Source organism: Periplaneta americana, chromosome 3, assembly GCF_040183065.1.
Source record: "Periplaneta americana isolate PAMFEO1 chromosome 3, P.americana_PAMFEO1_priV1, whole genome shotgun sequence".
Lineage (NCBI taxonomy): Eukaryota > Metazoa > Arthropoda > Insecta > Blattodea > Blattidae > Periplaneta > Periplaneta americana.
This window is the reverse complement of record NC_091119.1, coordinates 22,173,937-22,200,575: the sequence shown is the minus strand read 5'-3', so window position 1 is coordinate 22,200,575 and position 26,639 is coordinate 22,173,937. Positions and strand designations below refer to the sequence as shown.

General features: G+C 34.9%; 1 protein-coding gene and 1 long non-coding RNA gene across 2 annotated transcripts in view; one reads left to right on the top strand and one right to left on the bottom strand.

Annotated features, from left to right (window-relative positions):
• Positions 1 to 26,639, top strand: part of LOC138695846 (uncharacterized) — a 379,837-nt gene that overhangs the window by 303,866 nt on the left and 49,332 nt on the right. The window lies entirely within an intron of this gene.
• LOC138695844 (E3 ubiquitin-protein ligase SIAH1B-like) overlaps positions 1 to 26,639 on the bottom strand; it is a 44,021-nt gene that overhangs the window by 7,166 nt on the left and 10,216 nt on the right. Inside the window, exons 2-3 of the mRNA XM_069820124.1 lie at positions 9,730 to 9,930; positions 3,539 to 3,649 (exon numbers count right to left, since the gene is read on the bottom strand). Of these exons, the coding sequence (XP_069676225.1) occupies positions 3,539 to 3,649; positions 9,730 to 9,914 (296 nt within the window). The 5' untranslated portion in view covers positions 9,915 to 9,930. The remainder of the gene's footprint in view (positions 1 to 3,538; positions 3,650 to 9,729; positions 9,931 to 26,639) is intronic.

Here is a 26,639-nt window from a genome sequence, read left to right as displayed (position 1 = left end):
TGCAATCCAGCGAAAATAAGTCACTTGCCATCGAGGGAAAGTAGGTCACTTGCCATCGAGTGTAAGTATATCAAATGCCATTAGGTGAAAATAGGTCACTTGCTATCCATCGAAAGTAGGTAACTTGCCATCCAGCGAAAATAGGTCACTTGCCATCGAGCGAAAGGCCACTTGCCATCGAGGGAGGGTAGGTCAAATGCCATGAGGTGAAAGTAGGTAATTTGCCATCGAGCGAAGGTAGGTCACTTGCCATCAAGCGAAGCCTAGAGCGTCAAAAGCTCGCCGCTAAACTAACACTAGAGCGCCAAAAACGCGCCGCTAAACCAATACTAGAGCGTCAAAAACGCGCCGATAACCCAAACCTAGACCGTCAAAAACACTCCCCTAACCTAACAATAGAGCGTCAAAAGCGCGCCATTAACCAAACTAGAGCGTCGAAAACTCTCCGCTCACCCAACTCTAGAGCGTCAAAACCGCGACGCTAGCCCAAACAGAGCGTCAAAAGCACGAAGAACAAACCAATAGAGAGTCAAAAACGCGTCGATAAACGAAGCCTAGAGCGTCAAAACGCACCGCTAACACAACACTAGAGCGACAAAAACACGCCGATAAACTAAACCTAGAGCGTCAAAACGCGCCGCTAACAGAACTCCAGAGTGTCAAAAACAAGCCGCTAAACCAAGCCTACAGCGTCAAAACGCGCCGCTAAACCAAGCCTAGAGCGTCAAAAAGCGCCGCTAACACAATAGCGCGTCAAAAATGCGCCGCTAAACCAAGCTTGCAGCGTCAAAACGCGCAGCTAACACAAACTAGAGCGTCAAAAACACGCCGCTAAACAAAGCCCAGAGCTTCAAAATGCGGCGCTAATACAACCCTAGAGTGTCAAAAACACGCCGTTGAACCAAGCCTAGAACGTCAAAATGCGCCGCTAACACAACACTAGAGCGTCAAAAACACCCCTCTAAACCAAGCCTAGAGCGTCAAAACGCGCCGCTAACACAACCCTAGAGCGTCGAAAACTTGCCGCTAACACAACACTAGAGCGTCAAAAACGCGTCGCTAAACGAAGCCTAGAGCGTCAAAACTCGCCGCTGGCACAACCTTAGAGCGTTAAAAACACGCCGCTAAACCAAGCTTAGAGAGTCAAAACGCGCGGCTAACACAACCATAGAGCGTCAAAAACGCGCCGCTAACACAACACTAGAGCGTCAAAAACGCTTCGCTAAACCAACCTTAGAGCGTCAAAACGCGACGATAAAACAAACCTAGAGCGTCAAAAACACGCCGCTAAACCCTGCACAGAGTGTCAAAATGCGACGCTAACACAACCCTAGAGCGTCAAAAACACGCCTCTGAACCAAGCATAGAGCGTCAAAACACGCCGCTAACACATCCCTAGAGCGTAAAAAACGCGTTGCTAAACCAATCCTAGAGCGTCAAACCTCGACGCTAGCACAACCCTAGAGCGTCAAAAACGCGCCGCTAACACAACACTAGTGTCAAAAACACGCCGCTAAACTAAGCTTAGAACGTCAAAACTCGCTTCAAACACAACCCTACAGCGTCAAAAATACGCCGCTAAACCAAGCCTAGAACGTCAAAACGGTGCTAACACATCCGTAGAGCGTCAAAAACTTGCCGCTAAACCAAACCTAGAGTGTCAAAACGCGCCGTAACACAACCCTAGAGCGTCAAAAACGCTCCGCTAACACAAACCTTGAGCGTAAAAAACGCGTCGCTGAACCAAGCTTAGAGCGTCAAAACACGCCGGTAACACAACCCTAGAGCGTCAAAAGCACGTCGCTAAAGCAACCTTAGAGCGTCAAAAACACGCCGCTGAACCAAGCCTAGAACGTAAAAACGCGCCGGTAACACAACCCTAGAGCGTCAAAAGCACGTCGCTAAAGCAACCCTAGAGCGTCAAAAACACGCCGCTGAACCAAGCCTAGAACGTCAAAATGCGCCGGTAACACAACCCTACAGCGTCAAAAACACGCCGCTGAACCAAGCTTAGAGCGTCCAAACGCACCGCTAACACAACCCTAGAGCGTCAAAAACATGCCGCTAAACCAAGCCTAGAGCGTCAAAACGCGCCGCTAACACAACCCTAGAGCGTCAAAAACATGCCGCTAAACCAAGCCTATAGCGTTAAAAACGCGCCGCTAACACAACCCTAGAGCGTCAAAACGCACCGCTAACACAACGCTAGAGCGTCAAAAACATGCCGCTAAACCAAGCCTAGAGCGGCAAAACGCGCCGCTAACACAACCCTAGAGCGTTAAAAACACGCCGCTGAACCAAGCCTAGAGCGTCAAAACGCGCCGCTAACACAACCCTAGAGCGTCAAAAACATGCCGCTAAACCAAGCCTAGAGCGTCAAAACGCGCCGTTAACACAACCCTAGAGCGTCAAAAACACGCCGCTAAACCAAGCCTATAGCGTCAAAACGCGCCGCTAACACAACCCTAGAGCGTCAAAAACACGCCGCTAAACCAAGCCTAGAGCGTCAAAACGCGCCGCTAACACAACCCTAGAGCGTCAAAAACACGCCGCTAAACCAAGCCTAGAGCGTCAAAACGCGCCGCTAACACAACCCTACAACGTCAATAATATGCCGCTAAACCAAGCCTAGAGCGTTAAAACGTGGCGCTAACACAACCCTAGAGCGTCAAAAACACGTCGCTAAAGCAACCCTAGAGCGTCAAAAACACGCCGCTGAACCAAGCCTAGAGCATCAAAACGCGCCGGTAACACAACCCTAAAGCGTCAAAAACACGCCGCTAAACCAAGCCTAGAGTGTCAAAACTTGCCGCTTACACAAACTTAGAGCGTCAAAAACACGCCGCTAAACCAAGCCTAGAGCGTCAAAATGCGCCGCTAACACAACCCTACAGCGTCAAAAACACCTCGCTGAACCAAGCCTAGAGCGTCAAAACGCGCCGCTAACACAACCCTAGAGCGTCAAAACGCGCCGCCCTCACATAAGCCTGGTCCTATCCTGTTCAAGATTAATCCAGTCTCTATCACCATATACTACCTCCCTCAAATTTATATTAATATTGTCCTGCCATCGACGTCTTGGTCTCCCCAAAGGTCTTTTTCCCTTCGGCCTCCCAACTAACACTCTATATGCATTTTTGGATTCGCCCATACATGCTACATACACATTACATTAGAATAATTGCAAATAAACAAGAAATATTGCTTTAAAATGACAAAAAAAAAGGCATTTATTAGTAAGACACACCTTCAAAAAGCAGAATAGGCGAAATGAAAATTGGCCTCATCGCTTTGATTTACTCCAAACCACATTTATATCTACGCAAATAATGATTTACTTCCACCCAATAAAAAAAGCATTTTGCCAAACATTCGGGCTCTAATTATAACAAAAATTCAAATACAAATAATAACTTTGGAATGATGACAAATCCTTTTGATTACCACGTGTTTTACATTTACACAATAAATACTAGGAAAAGTGTTGATAGTAACAATATTTAATTAATAATTATGCCCAGTGTACACTTTCAATCACCTGTGTGTGAGTGACGGAACCTTGATCTGCGTGGTGTTCAAGTTTTCGGCCAAGCAGGTCTCAGCTATGTTCTCCAACGCCACGTTTCTTGAAGTTATCGTCAATGGCTCCCTAGACACAGACGAAAGCATTCAATAATCTGGTACAATTTTTAGTCTGTTTAACATTGAGATGCTTACATACGTATACACGTACAGAGCACGATACGAATATTTAGCAATACAAGGATTTATTTCATTTTTCTGTTCATTCTATGTAGATTTAACATATTGACTTATAAAATACTTTTTTTTCCGTGATTAACTGTCTTTTCACAAACCTTACATAACAAAACTGTTCCATCCGTTGAAAACACATGGGCATCAAATTCACTAACGTAAGCATGAAGACAAGTTTACTTTTCAATGGTTTACTGAATTGGCATTCTAGCTAACCGATCTTATACCTTCTGTCACCCGACAATAACTGACTGTTCCTCACTCAAATTTCTTTCTCTTACAATAATAAACACGTGTACCACAAAATTGCAACAGTAAGATTTCAAAATATGAACGCAAACAATAATTGGAAATGCTACGTGACAATTTCTATTGAGAACGAACTTAATATTTAAAATTATAAAGCTGATTGTTGGTATCGTGAAGACATGGCTATGTTATATGCCTATTAATTGTAACTGTGGATTGTAGATCATTATTCATATTACATCAATAGTGTTAAAGCACGATTATTAGCAGATCATCATCATCATCCTTCACGAATTATGCCTCTGTAGACCTGTTTCGGCCCTATCTAGCAGTCTTCTAAAAGGTCTTCCTGGTCAACTATGTCCTCTAGGTTTATACTGCATCATAATTTTTCTTGAATTTTCCAATCTTCTTACATGATCAAGCCAATTTAATTTATATCTGCTGATTTTTTCTTCTACTGACTCTACTTCTCATTGTTCTAAAATTTCTTCATTCTTTTTTCGGTCTAAAAGAGTAACTTATATCCTGCTGACCTGAAAAATTTCATTTCCGTTGCTTTGATTCTGTTCATGTCTTTTTTTCTTTAATGTCCAAATCTCGCTTCCGTATAAAAGGGAGGGTAATGCTAGTGTTTTATATATTTTATGCTCGACCATGCCGAAATGTAGTAATTATACACCTGGTAGCAGACCTTTAATGCATGTCATTAAAGTACACCTACTCATTAAAGGTCAGGTCTTTCAGCCAATGACGACTCAGGTTACAACTGTTCAGCCAATGACAGGTCAGTTTTCTACCGTTATAAAACCGCAAGTATCGATTATTCTCGGATATGCAATCGAAAGAGAATTAGCGAAAAGTCACAGAGGCTGGAAATCCAATACTGTCGCAGAAGGTTATGTTCTGTTACTATAATAATTAGCGTTAATTGTAAATAATATTCAAATAAATTCAATTTGTCATCTCGTTTTTCAATGTCTAATTTAATTTCAATGTCATCTCTGTAGGTTCTTATGGCCTAGCAAAGTCAATGTGGATATCTGTTCCTCGGAAAAAATCAATACTTTCGCGTCTGCGCACATCTCACAACATACGGGACATTGGTCAAGGTCAGATAGAAAGGAAATTAATAATATCAAGTTAGAAATATGGTCGAGCATAAAAAGTCGTATGAAACACGCCTATAATAGTAATTAAGAAGCTCGTATGAAAATTATGAAACTCGCTTGCGCTCGTTTCATAAATATCCAATCTCGCTTCTTAATTACCTTCATTATAGGCTCGTTGCATAATGTACTATTATTCTTGTAGATTTTCATTACCTTGTTTTAGCAAAAGTGAGATATACACCAAGATGGCTACATTTAACGAAGATTATTAGCAGATTAAGCACCGAAATAAATTACTTTTATTTACTATTGTTAGTAAAGTTAGTCATTGTTTGAAATATTTCAATTTCAGACACTTTATATTACAATTAATTAGAAAATTGCAAATAAACAAGAAATATTGCTTTAAAATGACAAAAAAGACATTTATTGGCAAGAAACACTTAAAAAGGCAAAATAAAAATTGGCCGTATCATTTTCATTTACTCCAAATCACATTTATATCTATGCAAATAATAATTTACTTCTACCAGTAAAAAAGACATTTCGTCAAACATCCGGGCTCTAGACATAACATTTGTTCAGGCGGTGTTTTTAAGCAAACAATAACACCTTCGTACTTTTCTCCCAGATGCAACCAATTTGTTCGCAAATGTATTATGCATATCTTAGAGGTTTAGCTATCTAATTAAGTAGTCAAAACGATGAAGACTTCCACACACATACACTCATACACACGCCAATGAACAGGTAAAATTTCACTTTCTTAATTGAAGACGCGAATGTGGATATGACGTCACTAGGAAGAGAAAGTGTTGAGGGTTCGTAAAACAGATGAGCTCATAATTAAGTTTAGATACTGAATTTAATTAAATGTGTTATTTATCTTGGAAAGTCCAGCATCACTTACGTTTAGTCTGAGAATTTCCTTATCTCGGTTGCGGTTTTAGAGTAGTTATTGTGTACGGGCAGTGAATGAATGCAGATCTAATCCTTCATCTTCTTGTAAAGTTTTATCTCGATGACGTGTGAATTATTAGTGATTGAATGTCGATGGGCGTTTATGCAGCGCGTTCAGAATCAGGCTTCCTTAAAAGTAAAGTGTAGATTCGTATAAATTGTTTTAAGAATAACATGGAGAAATGCGCTATTTCGAAGTTTTATATTTACTACAGCAGCAGTTTCGTTTAAATTCCTACACGGGGCACACTCAAAACAGCTGGTGGAGTGAAGAAGAAAGAGGGGCGATCCAAAGCTATCCGATATTTTAGTTTTGCCGTCCTTAATTAGTTATAAGACGACACTATTTGAGTGTTCAGAGGATGGTAGAAATATGGTCACAGTATTTGTGTGATTTATACTCATTTTTGAAACTAAATTTAAATTAAGTTGGAGATGTTTTTGGTTTGTTTTCTGTGGTTTTCTAAGTCTCCCTAGGTCAGTGATGTCAAAGCAAGCGCATTTTTCTAACCTTGACGTCGTGCGCGGGCATGAAGCGCTAGATATGGAAGGATGAAGGATTATGCATATCAGGGATGTCAAGGTCAGAGCACGTGAAAGACTGTACGTGCTACCAAGCGCGCACGGGTTCCAATGAATCTAATCTACAGGCAGTAGAAATGAAAAAGAAGGGGTGAGCAAAATGAATTCTATTGGCCTACCACTGCAAGATGAATTAAACTGCTTTTCAGTAATAGATCATTTGTTACGCTCATACAAGAAAACAAGAAATAAAAGCATGTTATGAAGCATGTGCTTCTCTAATAAATGGAATTAATTATAAAATAGTAGGATATAATAAATAATAAACATAGCTTCTCTTTAACTTAAGAAGTTTTACATAATGAGGCCTATAGTTAGCTTAATTATTCTTATTAACTATTACATAATCATAATCTGGACAATTTATAGCCACAACTCGTAACTGACATATACATAGAGTTTACGCCTTTAGCAGCACACACTTTTCTTTGTACTTTATTCTGTAAACATAAATACAATGCTGTGAGGAAGAAGCTCTACAATACATCTTCACATACATTTACTACTATTTAATGTCAATAAAAACAAACTAATTGGGATACTATATCAATCTGTAGATGAACTAGTAATTTCAGGCATTCGATACTGCTTGTCTTTGTAACTAAATCATTTTCACAAACCAACAAAGAGCATCACTTCATCTTTCATTTACATAAGAAGTCAAGAGTCTAGTGAGTCTGAAACTTATTGAACGACTTCTTCGTCAATGTGTAATGTACAACACTTGTGTTCACCAGTGACTTGTACCTGCGTGCCTTACGTGCTCTGATCAGCGCATACGGGCTATGAGCACGCTTGCGCTCTCGTTGACATTACTGAGGCATATGAATAAGCAGCCTATTGGATTAAGAAAACAATTGTGCACAAACTTGAAACGGAACGTGAAATTTTATATGGTTTTTCTTTCTGTTTGATATTATCTATATTGTCTGTGAAACAAAAGTACTAACACTGATTTCTTAATATTGCAGTTGTGTTTTAAACATTAATAACATAATAAAGAGTTAAGAAGGAATATTCACATAAATTCCATAGTAGTATAACTGTACTGTATTAAGTGGATGAAACACATCATTCATAAAGAAAGTGATATAAAAAAAAAAGAGATTGAATGTGACATAAGTTGGAATTGATATTTATGGTATTTTCAGCCTTATAATGTAATCAATAAACTAATAAAGACAATTTTATAGTACTGTATATGTTTTAAGTATAACTAATATTCCATAACAAAACACTTATCGCATTATGCTTTTAAGGTGATATTGGTAAGCAACTTCCTAGCATCAGAATATTAAATTATTTTGTCGAAATCTGCTGAAGCTATAGAGCTGACATTTTTACAACACATGGGCACGTATCTTTTGCTTATGATGTAACAGTAGTTGCTTTGTTAATTTATTTCCTTACAAATATTTTCCATCCGAATATTTTCAAAATTTATAATACACTATATTCAGTAATATATATTTACCATATAGCCTATTAGATTTACGAAAACATTGTTTCAGTACCTGTAAGGCTACTAAATAAATAGGTCTATATCTGAAAATTTCACTTTTCTATAAAAAAAAGTTGGGAAAATATTTCTTTTGATTTAAAAAAAAAATTGAGAAAAATTAGCATTAAAACTAAAACTTACATTCTTATAATGCACTTATACTTCTCAGACCAATCTAAAACTTAACATGGATACTGTTTTAATAAGTTCTCTTCCCTTTATCCATTGAACCAGTGCTGGCCGTACCTGTATAGCTATAGCTCTATCAAGAGGTATATACAGGGACATCATTTTATTTTTATTAACATTTTTAATATTAACCTGTCTATACCTTTAGAGAACCGGAAACACCGCTTGCTCCCCCCTCCAAGACTGGAGTTCGATGATACTGGTGTAAAACACAAATCACTCTACTGGGTATAGGAAGGAAGAAAAGTAGTTCATCCATTTACGTAAACTAGGAAATATCGCGATTTTGAGTTTGATAATTTTCATTAGGTTTTTCTTTAATCAAAGTACAGTACTGTATTAAGAATAAGTGCTTTTACTCACGAAGTGAGTTATCCATTCGAACGTATTCATTATGCAATGTATATTACATTGTCTACAGCACATTAGCGTACAATATAGAGAAAGAAGTTAAATTGAAAAATAATCATAATATGAATATTTAAATACAATTTTGAAAATGGTGGCCGTTCATTTCGATACAGGCTTCAGTTCTTTTGTGCATATTATCGCACTATAGACTATTGCATCTAATTCCAATTGCCAGTTTCGTCCTTCGTACTAGTAACTCATGTTGAAATAATTCTGTACCTACTCTACGTACTGTAAATTCAATCTTCACTTCTGCCCGACCCGAAAATATAAAATTACTCAGACATGCTATCTACTGTCCGTCCAAGTGGTTATGCCGCAGGCTTGTAGAAAGGGAGGAAATCACGTGACAGTTAATTACTTAACGAGGCCCTTTTATTTAAGTTAAATTAAACAGCTGTATAATATTACGTAAACTTCCAATTCCTAAGAGAAATTAATGTTTCCAGAAAAGAGCTAAGACAGCCCAGCTATTACAGAGGGGCGAGCAGAAGCAGGTGGGGGAAATCGGGATGCGACGTAGGCAAACGGACAGTACCTGTGCGAAAATATGATTCAATATTGAAAGCTCTTTCGTCACTGGAAAACGCGAACATATATCTGGAACGTACTATACTCAGTAACTCAGTACTGCTTACTATCTGCGGTCTTGGTTCTGTGTGGAGTTGGAACTTCCTTAGTAGAAGGGGTGGGAGTGAAGTACATTCAAAAACTCAGGTACAATAAAAATTGAAGTAAAAATAAAATGATGTCCCTGTACTACCTCTCTCGTCTGTCTCTTTCCTTTCCACTGTAAAGCGCTAGCGCACGCTTGTACCTATGGGCATCAATTGACGTGACTGCTCTAGGTGAATATCCGAATAGTGCTACATTATTTCCTGTTTAGCGTTAAAGCTGTGAATTTATCGTTGCTTACACGATTAATGGTAATTAAAGTGTACTTAATAAAGAAGCATTTATATAGTTTACCTGCAGGTAGGACAGAGTGTGAGCTGAGGCTTGCAATTGGAGCAAATGTTGTGACCGTTGAGACATTGCGTGATGGGTGGCGTCATGAACTCGAAGCACACCGGGCACTCCAGAAGACTCTTCAGACTCTTACTGAGGTCTGATTTAAACTTCAAACGAGCCGAACTTAACAGCTTAGATGCCATCTTGTGCGTATGTCACCTGTAGACACAAATGCATTATGGACACAAATGCTTAAGAACTCTGTTCTCACTGATTAACTGTTAGTTATTTTCATTAATTAATAACGATTTCACCGTGTTAAAATTTCAAATAATGATGTTATTGCACCTGATTGACCAGTTTCGATGTTACTTTCATCATCTATAAAAATTGTAAATTTATCCTTTGAAGAGGTGGAGAAGTTAAAATATCTTGGAGCAACAGTAACAAATATAAATGATACTCGGGAGGAAATTAAACACAGAATAAACATGGGAAATGCGTGTTATTATTCGGTTGAGAAGCTTTTATCATCCAGTCTGCTGTCAAAAAATCTGAAAGTTAGAATTTATAAAACAGTTATATTACCGGTTGTTCTGTATGGTTGTGAAACTTGGACTCTCACTTTGAGAGAGGAACATAGGTTAAGGGTGTTTGAGAATAAGGTGCTTAGGAAAATATTTGGGGCTAAGAGGGATGAAGTTACAGGAGAATGGAGAAAGTTACACAACACAGAACTGCACGCATTGTATTCTTCACCTGACATAATAAGGAACATTAAATCCAGACGTTTGAGATGGGCAGGGCATGTAGCACGTATGGGCGAATCCAGAAATGCGTATAGAGTATTAGTTGGGAGACCGGAGGGAAAAAGACCTCTAGGGAGGCCGAGACGTAGGTGGGAAGATAATATTAAAATGGATTTGAGGGAGGTGGGATATGATGATAGAGAATGGATTAATCTTGCTCAGGATAGGGACCAATGGCGGGCTTATGTGAGGGCGGCAATGAACCTCCGGGTTCCTTAAAAGCCAGTAAGTAAGTAAGTACTGAATCCTAGTGAGTTCCATCGCTATCTTCTGGTTTCCTGTTATTGTTTAATAGTTTAAATTACATTCTAAAAACAAAATGTATTGACAAGGTAAGTTGAAATGTAAAAATTACAAAGAGATTGTACAATAAAAAATTCGTCATGAATATAAAACAGATTTAAAATTAACCAACTAGAGATGTAAAATTTTAGCTTAAGTTAAAAATATGAAATGGAAATTTATTTTCAACCTTCAATGACGTTTGACAAAAGTTTTTTTGGGAGGATTTAGCAAGTCTACATGTTATGATATTAAAATCATTTCATTGTTTTGTGTCATAGGAATGAATATCATTTCTTTATCTTAAAGTTGGGAGATCATCTTTAACCTACAAAATTAACTCTAAAATATATACATTTATTACAGTCATGATTTTGTTTTTCACAAATAATGGTTTACAATGTTCATTAAAAGCTTCTTATGGCCCTTTTTTGAAGCAATAAGACCCTTTTTATAAAAACACTGTTGCCCCATAGCAATATTTCATAGATAAGAGTACTTTGAAAGTAAGCAAAATAAGCATCACGAATATAGTTTTCAGGTACAACAGTTTTTAATCTCTTAAGGAGAAACAAAGTTCTTGAAAGTTTAATAGAAATATGATCAATATGACTTTCCCATGTCAACTTGGAATGTGTTCATGATTGCAACGAAATTCTGAAATTCAATTGAGTGTTTAGGATGTGTTGTGGATGTGATTTTGGGTGGTCAAGATAAATGGTACATCCTGTATATAATTACGTCACTGCATATTTAATCTATTCGATAAAGTTTCGAGTATACATGATTGTGGTTACATGCGTCACACGTAATTAATCGACTGTGACCAGGCATAAGCTTGTGCTTGTATCTGAGATAAACGCTACATTCTTTAATAAAATAAACAAATAATTTACATTTATTAAAATTATACACTCAGATTTGAAACTTAACGGGTCCAATATAAATTTAACTTACATTTTACGTATAAATATTAAGCCTCCATTAATCGCACGGCATACATTTGTAATTCACTGCTGTTTATTACATTAAGGCCCAGTTTCACCAAGCTTCGTTAAAATAACGCTAACAGCATGTTAACTAGCGTATTAACAATTAAACATCCTGTTAGTGTAATAGTGTTTCACCAACTATTTGAGGTACTTTGGTTAGGTAACATGATGTTAAGAGCAATGTAACAGGAATCAAAGAAGCAGTGATTATATGAAAGTTTACTGAATGTGCCTGTATTTGTGATGTAGTCATTTGTTTTAGCGGATAATTTTATTTTTTACACTAGCCGTACCCGTGCGCTCCGCTGCACCCGTTAGAAATAAATATAAAGTAATTACATAATTAAAATTGGACATTTGATCCAGGGAACATTCGTGTTTGATATAAGGATAAATCGTTTATTATGTTACTTAATTTAAATTGTATTTGCATAATTAAAATGCGATCATTTTGATCCAGAGACCACTCATTTGGTCATAAAAATGATTTTAGGAAATACAGGAAACGAATATACAGAATAGCCTGTCAAGTTTTCTGTGCATAAGAAGCTATTTTAATCTTACCTGTCCTCGATTCATTCAGAAGTTACTGTAATAACATTATAGCATTATGTCCATCTAGAGAAACTACACTTTCCAATGGTGAATTAATAATTCATTATACAAATCGGTTAATTTAGCTTCCGACATTACTTCATACAAACACAGAAACATTATCTGTAGGCTATCTTTCATAGCTTTCGATTGTTGCTGTCCAAGGCCCCTTATAGACGAAGTCATTTGTTTTTTAATTCATTACACGGCCTTAGATGGCAGTTATTTTAATTTTAAAAAATATCAGTCCTATCAGAATATTTCAAGGAATAAAACTTATCGGAAATTATGTTTAAAGAAACTTTTGTTATGTAACATTTTTCACAAAAATCAATAATAAGCGAGATATTTCGATTTATTTAATTCAAGCCTCCTTATAACCTCCCTTTTAAATAATGTATTTTGAATGCCATATAGCCTAAAATCTAAGTTACAACGAACTTAATTTATATTCCAATTTTCATCGAAATCCGTTCAGCCATTATCGCGTGAAAAGGTAACAAACATAGAGACAGACAGACAGACATACAGACATACAAACAAAAATTTCAAAAAAGCGATTTTCGGTTTCAGGGTGGTTAATTATATATGTTAGGACCAATTATTTTTGGAAAATCGAAAATTACCAGAAAAATTTCGGCTACAGATTTATTATTAGTATAGATTATGCAAGTATTAGAGAATAAGATAATTACAACGGAAATCGGGAAAAAAAAAACTTATAAGGAGAAGGAATGTTACCTCACATGAGAAATATAATTATTTTAGTAGATCTAGCAATTAATTATAAGAATGTAATTAAAGACAAACGTAGTGATGGAATTTTCATTGGGAAAAAGGAATAAGCATGGGTTTCTTCAACCCAAGATTTCAATCGCCATTTGGATGTGAAAACGTGAACTATGAAACAAATGAATGTTATGAAAGTATTAAGAGAAATGCTAAGAAAGATCATGCACAAGATACAGAGGAACGTCTGAAAACTGGCGGTGATAGGCTATTTTCACTCTCAGTTGATGATATGGGTGCGATGATATTATTATTCCGTGTTAATACTCAGGTATAATTGCAGATTTTCAAAACGATATTTCTTTACTTCACTAGTTTAACAGTTCATATGTAATTATCACTAATGACGTGTGAGAATATGTTTAATGTTAATGCTTACTATTGTATTCAGCATCACAATCATGTTCATTTTCTATTGGTTTACTTGATTCTAGAAATCACACGATAGTTTACGTTAATAAGCACACATCTTCTCTTTATTATGGATGCAGTGCTAATATTAATATCAATCATTTTTGTGCGAGATCGTGCGTATTTGCTTGTTTTCCGCACAGAACCAATACGCGGTAAGTGTGAAATACCACATTCAGTATTCCCAACGTAACACACATAACAATTTCCCTCTTCTTACCGCTTAAGCGCGACATTCATTTTACTGCTTTAGGCTTTTAACATATTATTTTTAGAGACGTTTAACATAGTAATAATTATAAATTGGAAACTTACCACTGCAATTTCACCTAAATTGCAATGTTAATTATTGTTTTTAAATATTTGCAAAAATTAAGTAAAGTCTACTACTCCACTACTGCATTCCTGATACAAGTAACATTAAGGAAGCCGTGAAAAAATCAACGAGATTCCAGATGCCGATGTTATTACTGCAATATGTTATATAAATAATATTGTTAAAATATTAAAATGAAAAATAAATCATTACATAACCTAACAGTTTGTTTTAAGTTCGCATTCATAGACTGGGGGAAAAAAAAGACAGACGTATATCACGGCCTGCTGGAGTATAGTAAACACAGAAAACATTTTACAGCAACAATGTTAAAGAAAGATATTTTGGTGTTCCGAAGTTGGCGTCATTAAACAGAAACCAACATGGATATTTCATTGCAACTAATGAGAAATTCGTCTTTCAGGTGTGTAATAAACGATCTTCGCACAAAATAATGTACGATACACGAGCGGTATGTTTGTTTTCATGTTCTCGGAAAATAAAAAAGCTCAACTACGTTTCGCTTTTTCAATCTTTTCCTCGACCATGAAAACGTCAACATACCGCTCTTGTAACGTATATTACTATAGTATTTATGAATATAATCTATTCTAAACAATTAAAAATGCTGAAATAGTAATTGCCAGCTAATTGTTTTCACTGTAAATATATCTCGAAATAATAATGCAGCTTGTAACATATGTTACCTGGCAGCCATGATTCACGCTGTAACAGGACGTTAAGGATTTAACTGTAGGAATAGGCTCTGTTAATTTAACAGTGGGTTTAGCATAATGTTAGCAGTAACAACAGTTGATGAAACATCTCTAATGTTAAGTTTACTGTTAAACTGCCTTAACGATGTGTTAAATATTTAACACAGGTTGGTGAAACTGGGCCTATATCTATGTTTTCAATACTGATAGCGTGCAATTTTCAGTACCTTCCTATTACAGTTCAGCCATGATGTCTAGAGTGTTTGGATGTAATTGTGACTTTTCTCTGTGTAGCAATATATATGTTTTTAGAGTGAATTACAAATGTAACCGCCCAAATGCTAACGCCAGAGTTTTTAACAGGACAGAATACAAGGGAAAATTTTCAATTTCCTTATTTGTAATTTCATTTATTCTTGTAAGCCGTTCATAAGACATTTTTACACGTATTTTCTTCTGTTGCAGTGGTTATTTTATCCTGCAATATAATAATAATAATAATAATAATAATAATAATAATAATAATAATAATAATAATAATAATAATAATAAGAATAATAAGAATAATAATAATAATAATAATAATAACAGCGTTTTTAATTACATCGTTTACATCATAATACCACTCATATTATATTGATATCACTGATTTAAATGTTAAATTTCAAATAGAGTTACATTGTTATATCACAAACAATTTAATATAATCAGTAAAGTAGTATTACTATTATATATATATATATATATATACGGTGTTCATTTTAACGGTATCGATAATGAATATTAAATCGATAAGAAATCAATAAGGTTGGTTGATTACACGGCTCGAGTTCCCGTAATGTCTTTTTCTCTACCTATTTCATCGGGGCGCAACTATGCCATGCCCCTCTTCTCTACCTGATGGGAACTATGTCCACAAAACAGGGACCCTTTTTATCTGTTGCATCTTACCTGACTGTGGGGCGCAACTATGCCCTGCCCACCACTATAATATTTTAAAGTAGCCTAATTTATATATTTTATGACAATCACTTTCGTGGGGCGCAACTATGCCACGTCCATTCTGCTACCTGATTTCTTCGAAGCGCAACTGTGCCATGTCCATTCTGTTACCTGATTTCTACGGAGCGCAACTATGCCATGCCTAGGCCTCCCAATTGGCCACGGGTGCAACTATGCCATACCGATTTCATATTTGTGACACACTGATGTAAATCACAACCTCAAAACATAGCCTACCATAATTTAAAAACGAAATCAATTAAACATACATTGGTATAAATGTAGATTAGTTATCTTTAAGAATAATATTATATCATAATATTTATAACATTGAGGAATAACAATCTAGGCGTACAGTATATTTAAGAAAATAACTTACCGCTAAAATTTTCACTTTTCTCGAAAAGGCTATAGTGATAAACGTCTCAACAGTTCATCTTCTAACTGCAAACTAACACATTCCCGCGAAAGAGAATATCAGTGCGTAGTAATATGGAAGGCTTCCGCTAGAATGTAACACGTCTCAGGTCGTACAGTATATCACAATTTTTCTTATTTGTGCCCCTATTACATATTTGTAGCACTTCTTCTATTAATATGTAAAACAATACGTGAGATGATATACGCATTTAAATTCATTACATCAGAAAATAAAAGGCAAATAATGGAATAAAAAATACATATCTGTTAGACCTATACATTTCACAATTATTAGGCCTATACAATAGTCTAAACTTTCTGAACATCGCCACTTAATTCTGTCTATAATGACACAAAATTCTACTTCTTAATGAAGGACTTCATTTCATGTGCTACTTTGTTTTATGAATTGTGTCAAAACACTCTGTACAAACAACTTCAGACTGTCAAAGTATTTCATAATTATGACAAGAAACTCTGATGGATATACGGAAATGTTATTCCTTAATTAGATTTCGTATGGCGCAATTGCGGATGTCAGAACACGTTATCTTGATAACATTACTGTATCATAGATCTGTATCCTTCAGGGTTAACCAATACTTATTAATTAATAACGTTCACAAGATATAAGCATAATTTGAATGTCAATGTGATCTTTCGTTTCAGACATTAGGTAAATACAGGGCGTAAAATATATAAGCTGCCAAATTAAACAGGTGATACTGCATAGACCACTCAAGAAACAAGAATAATAATAATAATAATAATAATAATAATAATAATAATAATAATAATAATAAAATAATAATAATAAGTTTAATAATAATAGTAAATTAAAAATGAAGATAAGTTTAGTTATATGTAATTCTAAGAGTGGATCAATTACAACAATGTGAATCGAAGGAATTATTAAATAACAGGGAAAATGTTTGTATTAAAAATAAAAATCATATAGGCCCTATTATAAAAACTATATTTTAAGAAAGACCATAGTGTAAGCAGTCTATTTGACAACAGCTTTTCAATGTAGTCAATGTCTGAAGTCCCTTATGGGGAAAGATTGGGAAAAGCTTTGGATATCCCGCCTTATAATGATGTTCTACTTTACACAGCACAAATACAGGTCGTATATTTAATATTCGATGTAGGGTAAGGTTGCCTAATTCCGTGACATATTTAATAAAGTATATATTTATGCCAAAATTGTAATACAAATTTTCAAATAACACCTAAATGACGTTATTTGGACCTTTAGCTACAGTTTTTACAACATTCAGTGTCAACAGTTTCACAAGTTTGATATATAATATATTATTCTTCATTGTTATACAGTGGCTCCTAAATCCGTGACAGGGATCCAAATTCCGTGATAGTTGGTTCCTAATTCCGTGAGTGATATCCTAATTCCGTGATACTAAAATAATCCTCATTAACTGCTCAGAAAACAAACGTGTATTTGGAAAAAACATATTAAAGTCATGGTATATTGTTTTAATATGGATTAAGCAAGAAATTTTAACATAGAAAAAGGGCCTAAGTAACAAATTTCATAGAAAATACTTGTGTAACTACAGGAATACATATTACATATTAATATTTTATCAACAAAATAAAGTGAAAGTTAAATTCAATACAAAATTAAATTTGAATAAATTTAATTATAACACAATTATTTCTCATTATTTATATTCCTAACAACAGCAGTAATTAAGTTGAATATATACTCTATTACTTTATTATAATTATAATTGATGTTTTCTATAAGTTATTTCTATTATTATTTCCACGAACTATTTTCTTTCATAGACGTTAATTACCACAATTTAGCGTTGGCATCACTGGTCGAGTGAGCCAGAAAGGAGAAATATGAAAATAAGTCCGAAAATGGGAAAGCACCTGTACCATTTTTATTGTCTAATAATGCTTAAATAATCATACACATTGATTCAGCTGACTATACTAGCCCTGCCAAAACTCTGGAATTCGCTACCTGCTAGCATCAGGGACTGTCGAAATAAAATTGAATTCAAACGAAAACTTACTAGGCTCTTGGTCAGTAATTGATTACTTGTAAATAGTTTCTTTAATCTATCACAAAATATTTCAATATTCAGTAATTTCATCACTATACAATCTTGTTATTCTAGATTTAATTTGTAATTCAGTAAATATAAAATATTCTTTGTTTCTCTATGATAAATTATCTAGCTTTAATTATTCAGGTAATCTTTTCGTACTTTGATTTTATTGTAATTGTAAATTTAATACTAATTGTAATATTATTTGTAATTGTAATTGTAAATTTAATACTAACTTAATTGTAATTTTATTGTTGATATTGTAGTTGGAATCTCCTGGTAGAGGGGCAGAGAAGGCCTGACGGCCTTAGCTCTACCAGGTTAAATAAATAAATACTAATACTAAAATACTATAATCTACAGTACTAAATAATTCTTATAATGCTATATTAATTCTTACTTCAAATATAAAATGTTTCTTCAGGAGCGGTCACAAGAGAAAGAAAAACTTACTGGTCAACCACCTTTCACTGAACAAAAGCTTCTGCAGTCGACTGCTTCTATTCAAAAGGCGGGTAGTCAATAGAATTGAAAAGAAGACATCTCCTGGCATCTGTTGGGTATTTCAAAAACATAAAAGTCAGAGACCAGAACTCCATGGCAGTCAATTGAAATTTTATCACGGGATTAGGGGTATCACTGAATTAGGCACCTTTACCTTACAGTTTATTATAACAATTATAAATGTAGTTATTTTTGATAGTTTACTTTTAACAACATTTATGCTCGACCATGCCGAAATGTAGTAATTATACATCTGGTAGCAGCCCTTTAACGGACCTCATTAAAGTATACCTATTCATTAAAGTTCAGATGTTCCACCAATCAGAAAACACCATTGTAGGAATATGAAAGCGCAAGTATCGATTATTCTCGGATATGCAATCGAAAGACAACTAGCGAAACGTCACGGAGGCTGGAAATCCAATACTGTCGCAGAAGGTTATGTTCTGTTACTATAATAATTAGCGTTAATTGTAAATAATATTCAAATAAATTCAATTTGTTATCTCGTTTTTCAATGTCTAAATCAATTTCAAGGTTATATCAAGATTAATCTTTATTTTACTCTCTAGATTATTTCAAGGTCAATGACATTTGTTTCTAGGAAAAAATCAATACTTTTGCGTCTGCGCACATCTCACAATTTACGAGATATTGCACAAGGTCAGTTCCGCTCCCCAGTCAGATAAGAATAACATGAATACTTATGAATAATTTGAAGTTAGAAATATGGTCGAGCATAAAAAGTCGTATGAAACTTGCCTATAATGGTAATTAAGACGCTCGTATGAAAATTATGTAACTCCCTTGCGCTCGTTTCATAAACATACTCGCGTCTTAATTACTACCATTATAGGGTCGTTGCATAATGTACTATTCTGTAGTATTCATAATTAATTTCATCTTGTCGGTTTTAGTTTTTCTTTTAGATCTTTAGGTGTTCTTTAGTCTTAGTTGTATCTTTAGGGCTTTGTATATTTCGAGCATTCTTTCACACGTTTTTCGTGGGATTTACTATTTACATATTTTTCACATGGATAGTGATGTTTCCATTCAATTCTAACGTACAAAATTCGCACAGAACGATATCACTATCACTTAAATAAGCTCCATCTCTACAGTATTCCACAACGCGAGAAGACGCACTTATTTCTATTTTTTCCCATCTTAACACTATTACTTCACTTTGGAAACTAACTGTTAAACCTGGCAAGTAGAATGAAAATAGTTTGCAAAGATTCATTTGCCTGCAGTGCGACCTTTAAATTTCCTCTTTTGTGTTGGAATATGAGGAGTTGTTTTATAAACAGTCATTGTCTGAAGTTGCATTAAAATCTCTCTTTTACTGTATTCTATTGTATTTATTAACATTCCATGGTATTCATACATTGCTTCACAGCTAGAATATGGAACAAGTCAAAAAACTTAATACTATTATAAAGTCTTAATTTATAGTCACAGTCTAATTGAAATATATACAGAAGAGATTTACAATATAGTCTACTAGTACAACACAAAGTTTTAGTATCAATTTCATGAAGTGTTATTGAATGTCATGAATTCACCTACAGAATAGAAGGCGTGAGAAATTAGGTACTTCTTTAATTTGACCCTAAATAATCTTATGTTTTGAGTTTCATTTTTTATATCGATAGGGAGGCTATTAAAAATTTTTACTGCCATATAACGCACTCCTTTTTTATAGCACTATAGACTTGCCGATGTAGTATGAAAGTCATTTTTTGACGTGTATTTATGCTATGAACTGTTGAATTAGTTACAAAGTTTTCACGATTATATAAGAGGAAGATTATTAATGAAAAGATATACTGACAAGCCATGGGCATTATTTGTAGTTTTTTGAAAATAGTCCTTCAAGATTCCCTAGATTTGGCACCTACTATTATTCTACTTACTCTTTTTTGTAATAGAAATATACTGTTATAATCTGTGGAATTTCCCCAGAATATTATTCCAAAACTCATTACCGAGTGAAAGTATGGAAAATAGGCCCTATATTGTTTTTAAGGTATTGATATTTACTATCTTTTGCATAGATCTATTAGCAACACATGTTATATTAATACAGGACGAGAACGATGTTCCCAAGGGGTAATCAAGGTATTAACTGACAGTCAAAAGTAATTTCTGTCATTGACGGTGAGTCTTAACATATCTAAATAAGGCAAAGCCAAAACATTTAAGTTTTCTTAAGTATTTCCAAAAAAATGATATATAATTTGCTTTCAAAATAAAGAAAATAAAAAAACACTAGTTTTCGTGCAAATTAAGACTTCCGCAAAAGAACGTAAAATTCGCGGAAATTCGCGTAAAATATATTGTCATAGATGGACTATATTAACATTAAACACGCGTACATACCTCTAACCACAGCTAAAAATCATTTTTCGCTATTCCTCTTAGTTTATCCAGTGATTAGTAGATGGTAGTGGTGATCGATTTTATACGACTCATAGATTTGCATAAGAGGCATCGAAGCAACAAAGTTCTTCCCTGTATCAGACATGAGTCTATTAATTCCCTGAAAATCTTGAAATCCATTTTTCAGCAGTAATCAGTTATTCATAGATTTCAAAAAGGCATATGACTCGGTTAAGAGGGAAGTATTATATGGTATTCTTATTGAATTTGGTATTCCCAAGAAACTAGTTCGATTAATTAAAATGTGTCTCAGTGAAACATACAGCAGAGTCCGTATAGGTCAGTTTCTATCTGATGCTTTTCCAATTCACTGCGGGCTAAAGCAGGGAGATGCACTATCACCTTTACTTTTTAACTTCTCTTTGGAATATGCCATTAGGAAAGTTCAGGATAACAGGCAGGGTTTGGAATTGAATGGGTTACATCAGCTTCTTGTCTATGCGATGACGTGAATATGTTAGGAGAAAATGCACAAACGATTAGGGAAAACACGGAAATTTTACTTGAAGCAAGTAAAACGATCGGTTTGGAAGTAAATCCCGAAAAGACAAAGTATATGATTATGTCTCGTGACCAGAATATTGTACGAAATGGAAATATAAAAATTGGAGATTTATCCTTCGAAGGAGTGGAAAAATTCAAATATCTTGGAGCAACAGTAACAAATATAAATTACACTCGGGAGGAAATTAAACGCAGAATAAATATGGGAAATGCGTGTTATTATTCGGTTGAGAAGCTTTTATCATCTAGTCTGCTGTCAAAAAATCTGAAAGTGAGAATTTATAAAACAGTTATATTACCGGTTGTTCTGTATGGTTGTGAAACTTGGACTCTCACTCTGACAGAGGAACATAGGTTAAGGGTGTTTGAGAATAAGGTGCTTAGGAAAATATTTGGGGCTAAGCGGGATGAAGTTACAGGAGAATGGAGAAAGTTACACAACACAGAACTGCACGCATTGTATTCTTCACCTGACATAATTAGGAACATTAAATCCAGACGTTTGAGATGAGCAGGGCATGTAGCACGTATGGGCGAATCCAGAAATGCATATAGAGTGTTAGTTGGGAGACCGCAGGGAAAAAGGTCTTTGGGGAGGCCGAGACGTAGATGGGAGGATAATATTAAAATGGATTTGAGGGAGGTGGGATATGATGATAGAGACTGGATTAATCTTGCACAGGATAGGGACCGATGGCGGGCTTATGTGAGGGCGGCAATGAACCTTCGGGTTCCTTAAAAGCCATTTGTAAGTAAGTAATCTATTTCTCTTTATATGTACTTTGTTCAGTGGAAAAGTAAAATATAAGAATGAACAAGCACTTGTAGGGAAGGGAAGAACACTTCAGTATTCGAAAATCAGTGTGAAAAGTAGTTGTGAATCCATATCAGCGATGTGCGGGTCCAATGATACAGCAACAAGTACCTATTCATGAATAATCTCACATTTATCTTGTCGGGATTTTATGTTCTCGGGAGCGCTTTCATATTTATCGCTCAACTTTGAGATAAACCATTCGATCATAATCGTAAACATTTCACAATATACTGTAGGCCTACTTCAAAATTGAATTTATAAATTCGTGTTGTAATTACAAATACCTTTTCAGTGTATGTACATGTACTGTAAACACAATATGAATTGTAGTTTTATTTAATAATAATAATAATTTATTTAATCTGATAGGATTAAGGCCATAAGGCCTTCTCTTCCATCCTACCAGATAGCACATATAAATACAAAAAAGAAATACAAACACTGATGAAAATGATACAAATTAAGTTAAAGCCCTATAGAGGGTCAACAGAGTCAAAAGTACATTATAGAGCTCTCATCGAGCTAATACAACAAAAAGAAAGAAAACAGAGATAGCAATGATGATATTGATAACTGACAATAATAATAATAATAATAATAATAATAATAATAATAATAATAGTAGTAGTAGTAGCAATAATAATAATAATAATAATAATAATAATAATAAATACATTACATATTAATTTTCAATTTTACAACAGCATAGTTACAATATTTACTATATGTCATGGGTTAAGGTGAAATTGCGCAACCTGACAGGTGTTCAACAAACAATTCCACGAACTAGAATGTGATTTTTTAATTTAAATTTGAATTTTGATATTGTCCGACAGTCTCTGACGTGGTCAGGGAGAGAATTCCAGAGGCGTGGAATAGATAGGCTATGCTGAAAGATGATGAGTAGAAGGATGTTCTGTGCAGAGGAATAGAGAGAAGGTACATGTTCCGGGTTCGAGGTAGTGAAAGGTAAACAAAACGAGATGCTAGGTAAGAGGGTGTGGAGGTGTCGATGATTTTAAATAGTAATAAGAGAGAGTTGAAGAATCTTATAATATTTAATAATAATAATAATAATAATAATAATAATAATAATAATAACAATAATAATAATAATAATAATAAAGTAATAATATATAATAATATATTATTATTACACTGGGTAACAACGAAAATGTTTCTCTCGATATTTTAATTGTTTCTGGTTAAGTTTCTTGCGCTAATTTCAAATCTGTAATTGCTTCTTCTGAAATGATGACGGTTCCAGAAATATAACGATATTATTAATTATGTTTGCTCTATGTTAAAGCATGACTTCTAAAGGTGATTGCAGGAACTCGCCGGACTCTTTCTGTTACGTTTGTGGATATTACATCGGTACAAAGCAGAAGAAGCATAACACAAGATCTGGCACCAAATATTATACAGCTCATAATGCTTACTTTGAAGTACCAATACGAGACCAAGACATTTCATGGGCACAACGTGTGTGCTGTGGTTCCTGTAATACAATTTTGGAAGAATGGCTGCGAGGATTTCGGAAATGTATGCCTTTCGCTCTCCCCAGAGTTTGGAGGGAACCAAGCAACCACCATGACAATTGCTACTTTTGCATGGTCGATATGTCATCTTTGAAAAATTTAAAACAACGAGGGAGATTGCAATATCCGGATATCTCATCTTCTATTGCTCATATCCCGCGTGGTCAAGGTTTACCAGTTCTTGAACCACCAGCCTTTGACTCAAACGAATTTGTTATCGCCATAAACCCGTCCCCGAAAGTGACTCAAACTACAGTGGCAGTGTCCGTTCCAGCCAAAATCATCATTTTCGAAATAAGAAGGAACTAGATGACCTTGTACGTGATCTTGAATTACCAAAATCGAAAGGAGAGCTACTAGCATCCGGTCTACAAGAATGTAATTTGCTTGACGAAAGCTGCAGGATCACAAAATATAGGAAGCGGCATCAAACTTTCGCACAATATTATAGTAATGATGGTCATCTCTGTTACTGTAGTGACATCAGTGGTCTCTTTGGTGAAACTGGAGTAGCACACAATTCCATTGAATGGCATCTCTTCATAGGCAGCACACATAGGCCCGATTGTATAAGCCATTTAATCTTAGATCAGAGGTTAAATTGATCCTTGTTTCAGCTGAACTTGGAATTTTGTGTTGTATAAAGTCTAATCTGAGATTAATTTGTCTCAAACTAAAGTCAACTTTGACTGAAGAAATTTCTCCGATTAAGTTAGATGATCCAAGTTCAGTCATTTCTTTTCTGTTTGAAATATACGAGTGACAGATTGTGCAAATAAAATATCCATTATTATTAATATTAATAGATATGATAGGTACATTTATATATATTTCTTTCAATTTCTTGCCTTAATACACAAACAATCTTATATTTTATAAGGCTCTATCGTGTTCAGCAGTATCAAATAACATAACCTATAATTATATGTTTATAATAACCATTAATTATTAATGGATATGATAGGTACATTTATAAATTTTCAATTAACTGTATTACTAAACGAAAATTGTCGTTTTATAAAGCTTTATTATGTTTAGCAGTATCAAACACCATAACAACTCGGAGAACAGTCGACCTTCTTCTTATTGTCCGCCATTATTTACATTGCACAAAAAACCAGTGTCTCCAACAGAGTTTAATACGGAAAGTCGCCAAAAAGTAGTTGTAAAGTGCTAGATTTTTCATTATCAACAAAGAAAGATTAAATTTTGTCACTATGGGGTGCTAAAAAGGTCACTAAATCCCTATTTAAGCAATATAAAAGTTAAAAGAAATTGTTGTTGAAAAAGAGTTAAAGTCGCTAGATTGGCAACACTGAACAAACCTGTCCGCGCATCACGTATTTCACCTGTTTATGCGATGTTGCCAAATCCTTTTCACGTGAAATTAGATTGCATTTGAACCAAGGTAATTTGATCGCAGAAAAGTTTTATACAATAGAAGAAGTGTCTGAACTCGGTTCACTTTTCGATCTTCGATCAAAGTTGATCTTTAGTCAGGGAGTTTTATACAATTGGGCCATACAGTACTAGTTTGAAGGCTGTGTTACTGTACAACAGCAACTTATATCCTACTTTACCAGTTGGTCACTCTGTTCTATTGAAGGAGGAATACAGCAATGTTAAACAGCTACTAGAAAGGATCGCGTACGAGCGCCATATGTGGGATGTTTGCGATGATTTCAAGATGATACTTTTTTACTAGGACTCCAAGGTGGATTCACTAAGTATCCATGCTTCCTCTGTTTATGGGACAATCGAGCAACAGGAAAACACTATATCCAATGAGAGTGGCCTTTACGTAACAAACTTGTTCCAGGATAACTGAATGTCCTACATGAATCTCTTATTCTGAGGGAATAGTAATATACGTTACAAGAGCGGTATGTTGACGTTTTCATGGTCGAGGAAAAGATTGAAAAAGCGAAACGTAGTTGAGCTTTTTTAATTTCCGAGAATTGAAAGAAAACATACCGCTCGTGTATCGTACATTATTTTGTGCGAAGATCGTTTATTACATACCTGAAAGAGGAATTTCTAATTAGTTGCAATGAAATCTCCATCTTGGTTTCTGTTCAATGACGGCAAATTTGTAAAACAAAAATATCTATCTTCAACATTGTTGCTTTAAAATGTTTACTGTGTTTACTATACTCCAGCAAGTCGTGATATACGTCTGTCTTTTTTTCCCCCAGTCCATAAATGCGAACTTAAAACAAACGGTAAGGTTATGTAATGATTTATTTTTCATTTTAATATTTTAACAATATTATTTATATAAGATATTGCAGTAATAACATCGGCATCTGGAATCTCGTTGATTTTTTTTTCACGGCTTCCTTAATGTTACTTGTATCAGGAATGCAATAAGTTTCGTGGAGTAGTAGACTTTACTTAATTTTTGCAAATATTTAAAAACAATAATTAACATTGCAATTTAGGTGAAATTGCAGTGGTAAGTTTCCAATTTATAATTACTACTATGTTAAACGTCTCTAAAAATAATATGTTAAAAGCCTAAAGCAGTAAAATGAATGTCGCGCTTAAGCGCTAAGAAGAGGGAAATTGTTATTGTGTTAGGTTGGGAATACTGAATGTGGTATTTCACACTTACCGCGTATTGGTTCTGTGCGGAAAACAAGCAAATACGCACGATCTCGCACAAAAGAAGAGTGCAAATTACCGAGAGCAGATTGAGAACTTGCTAC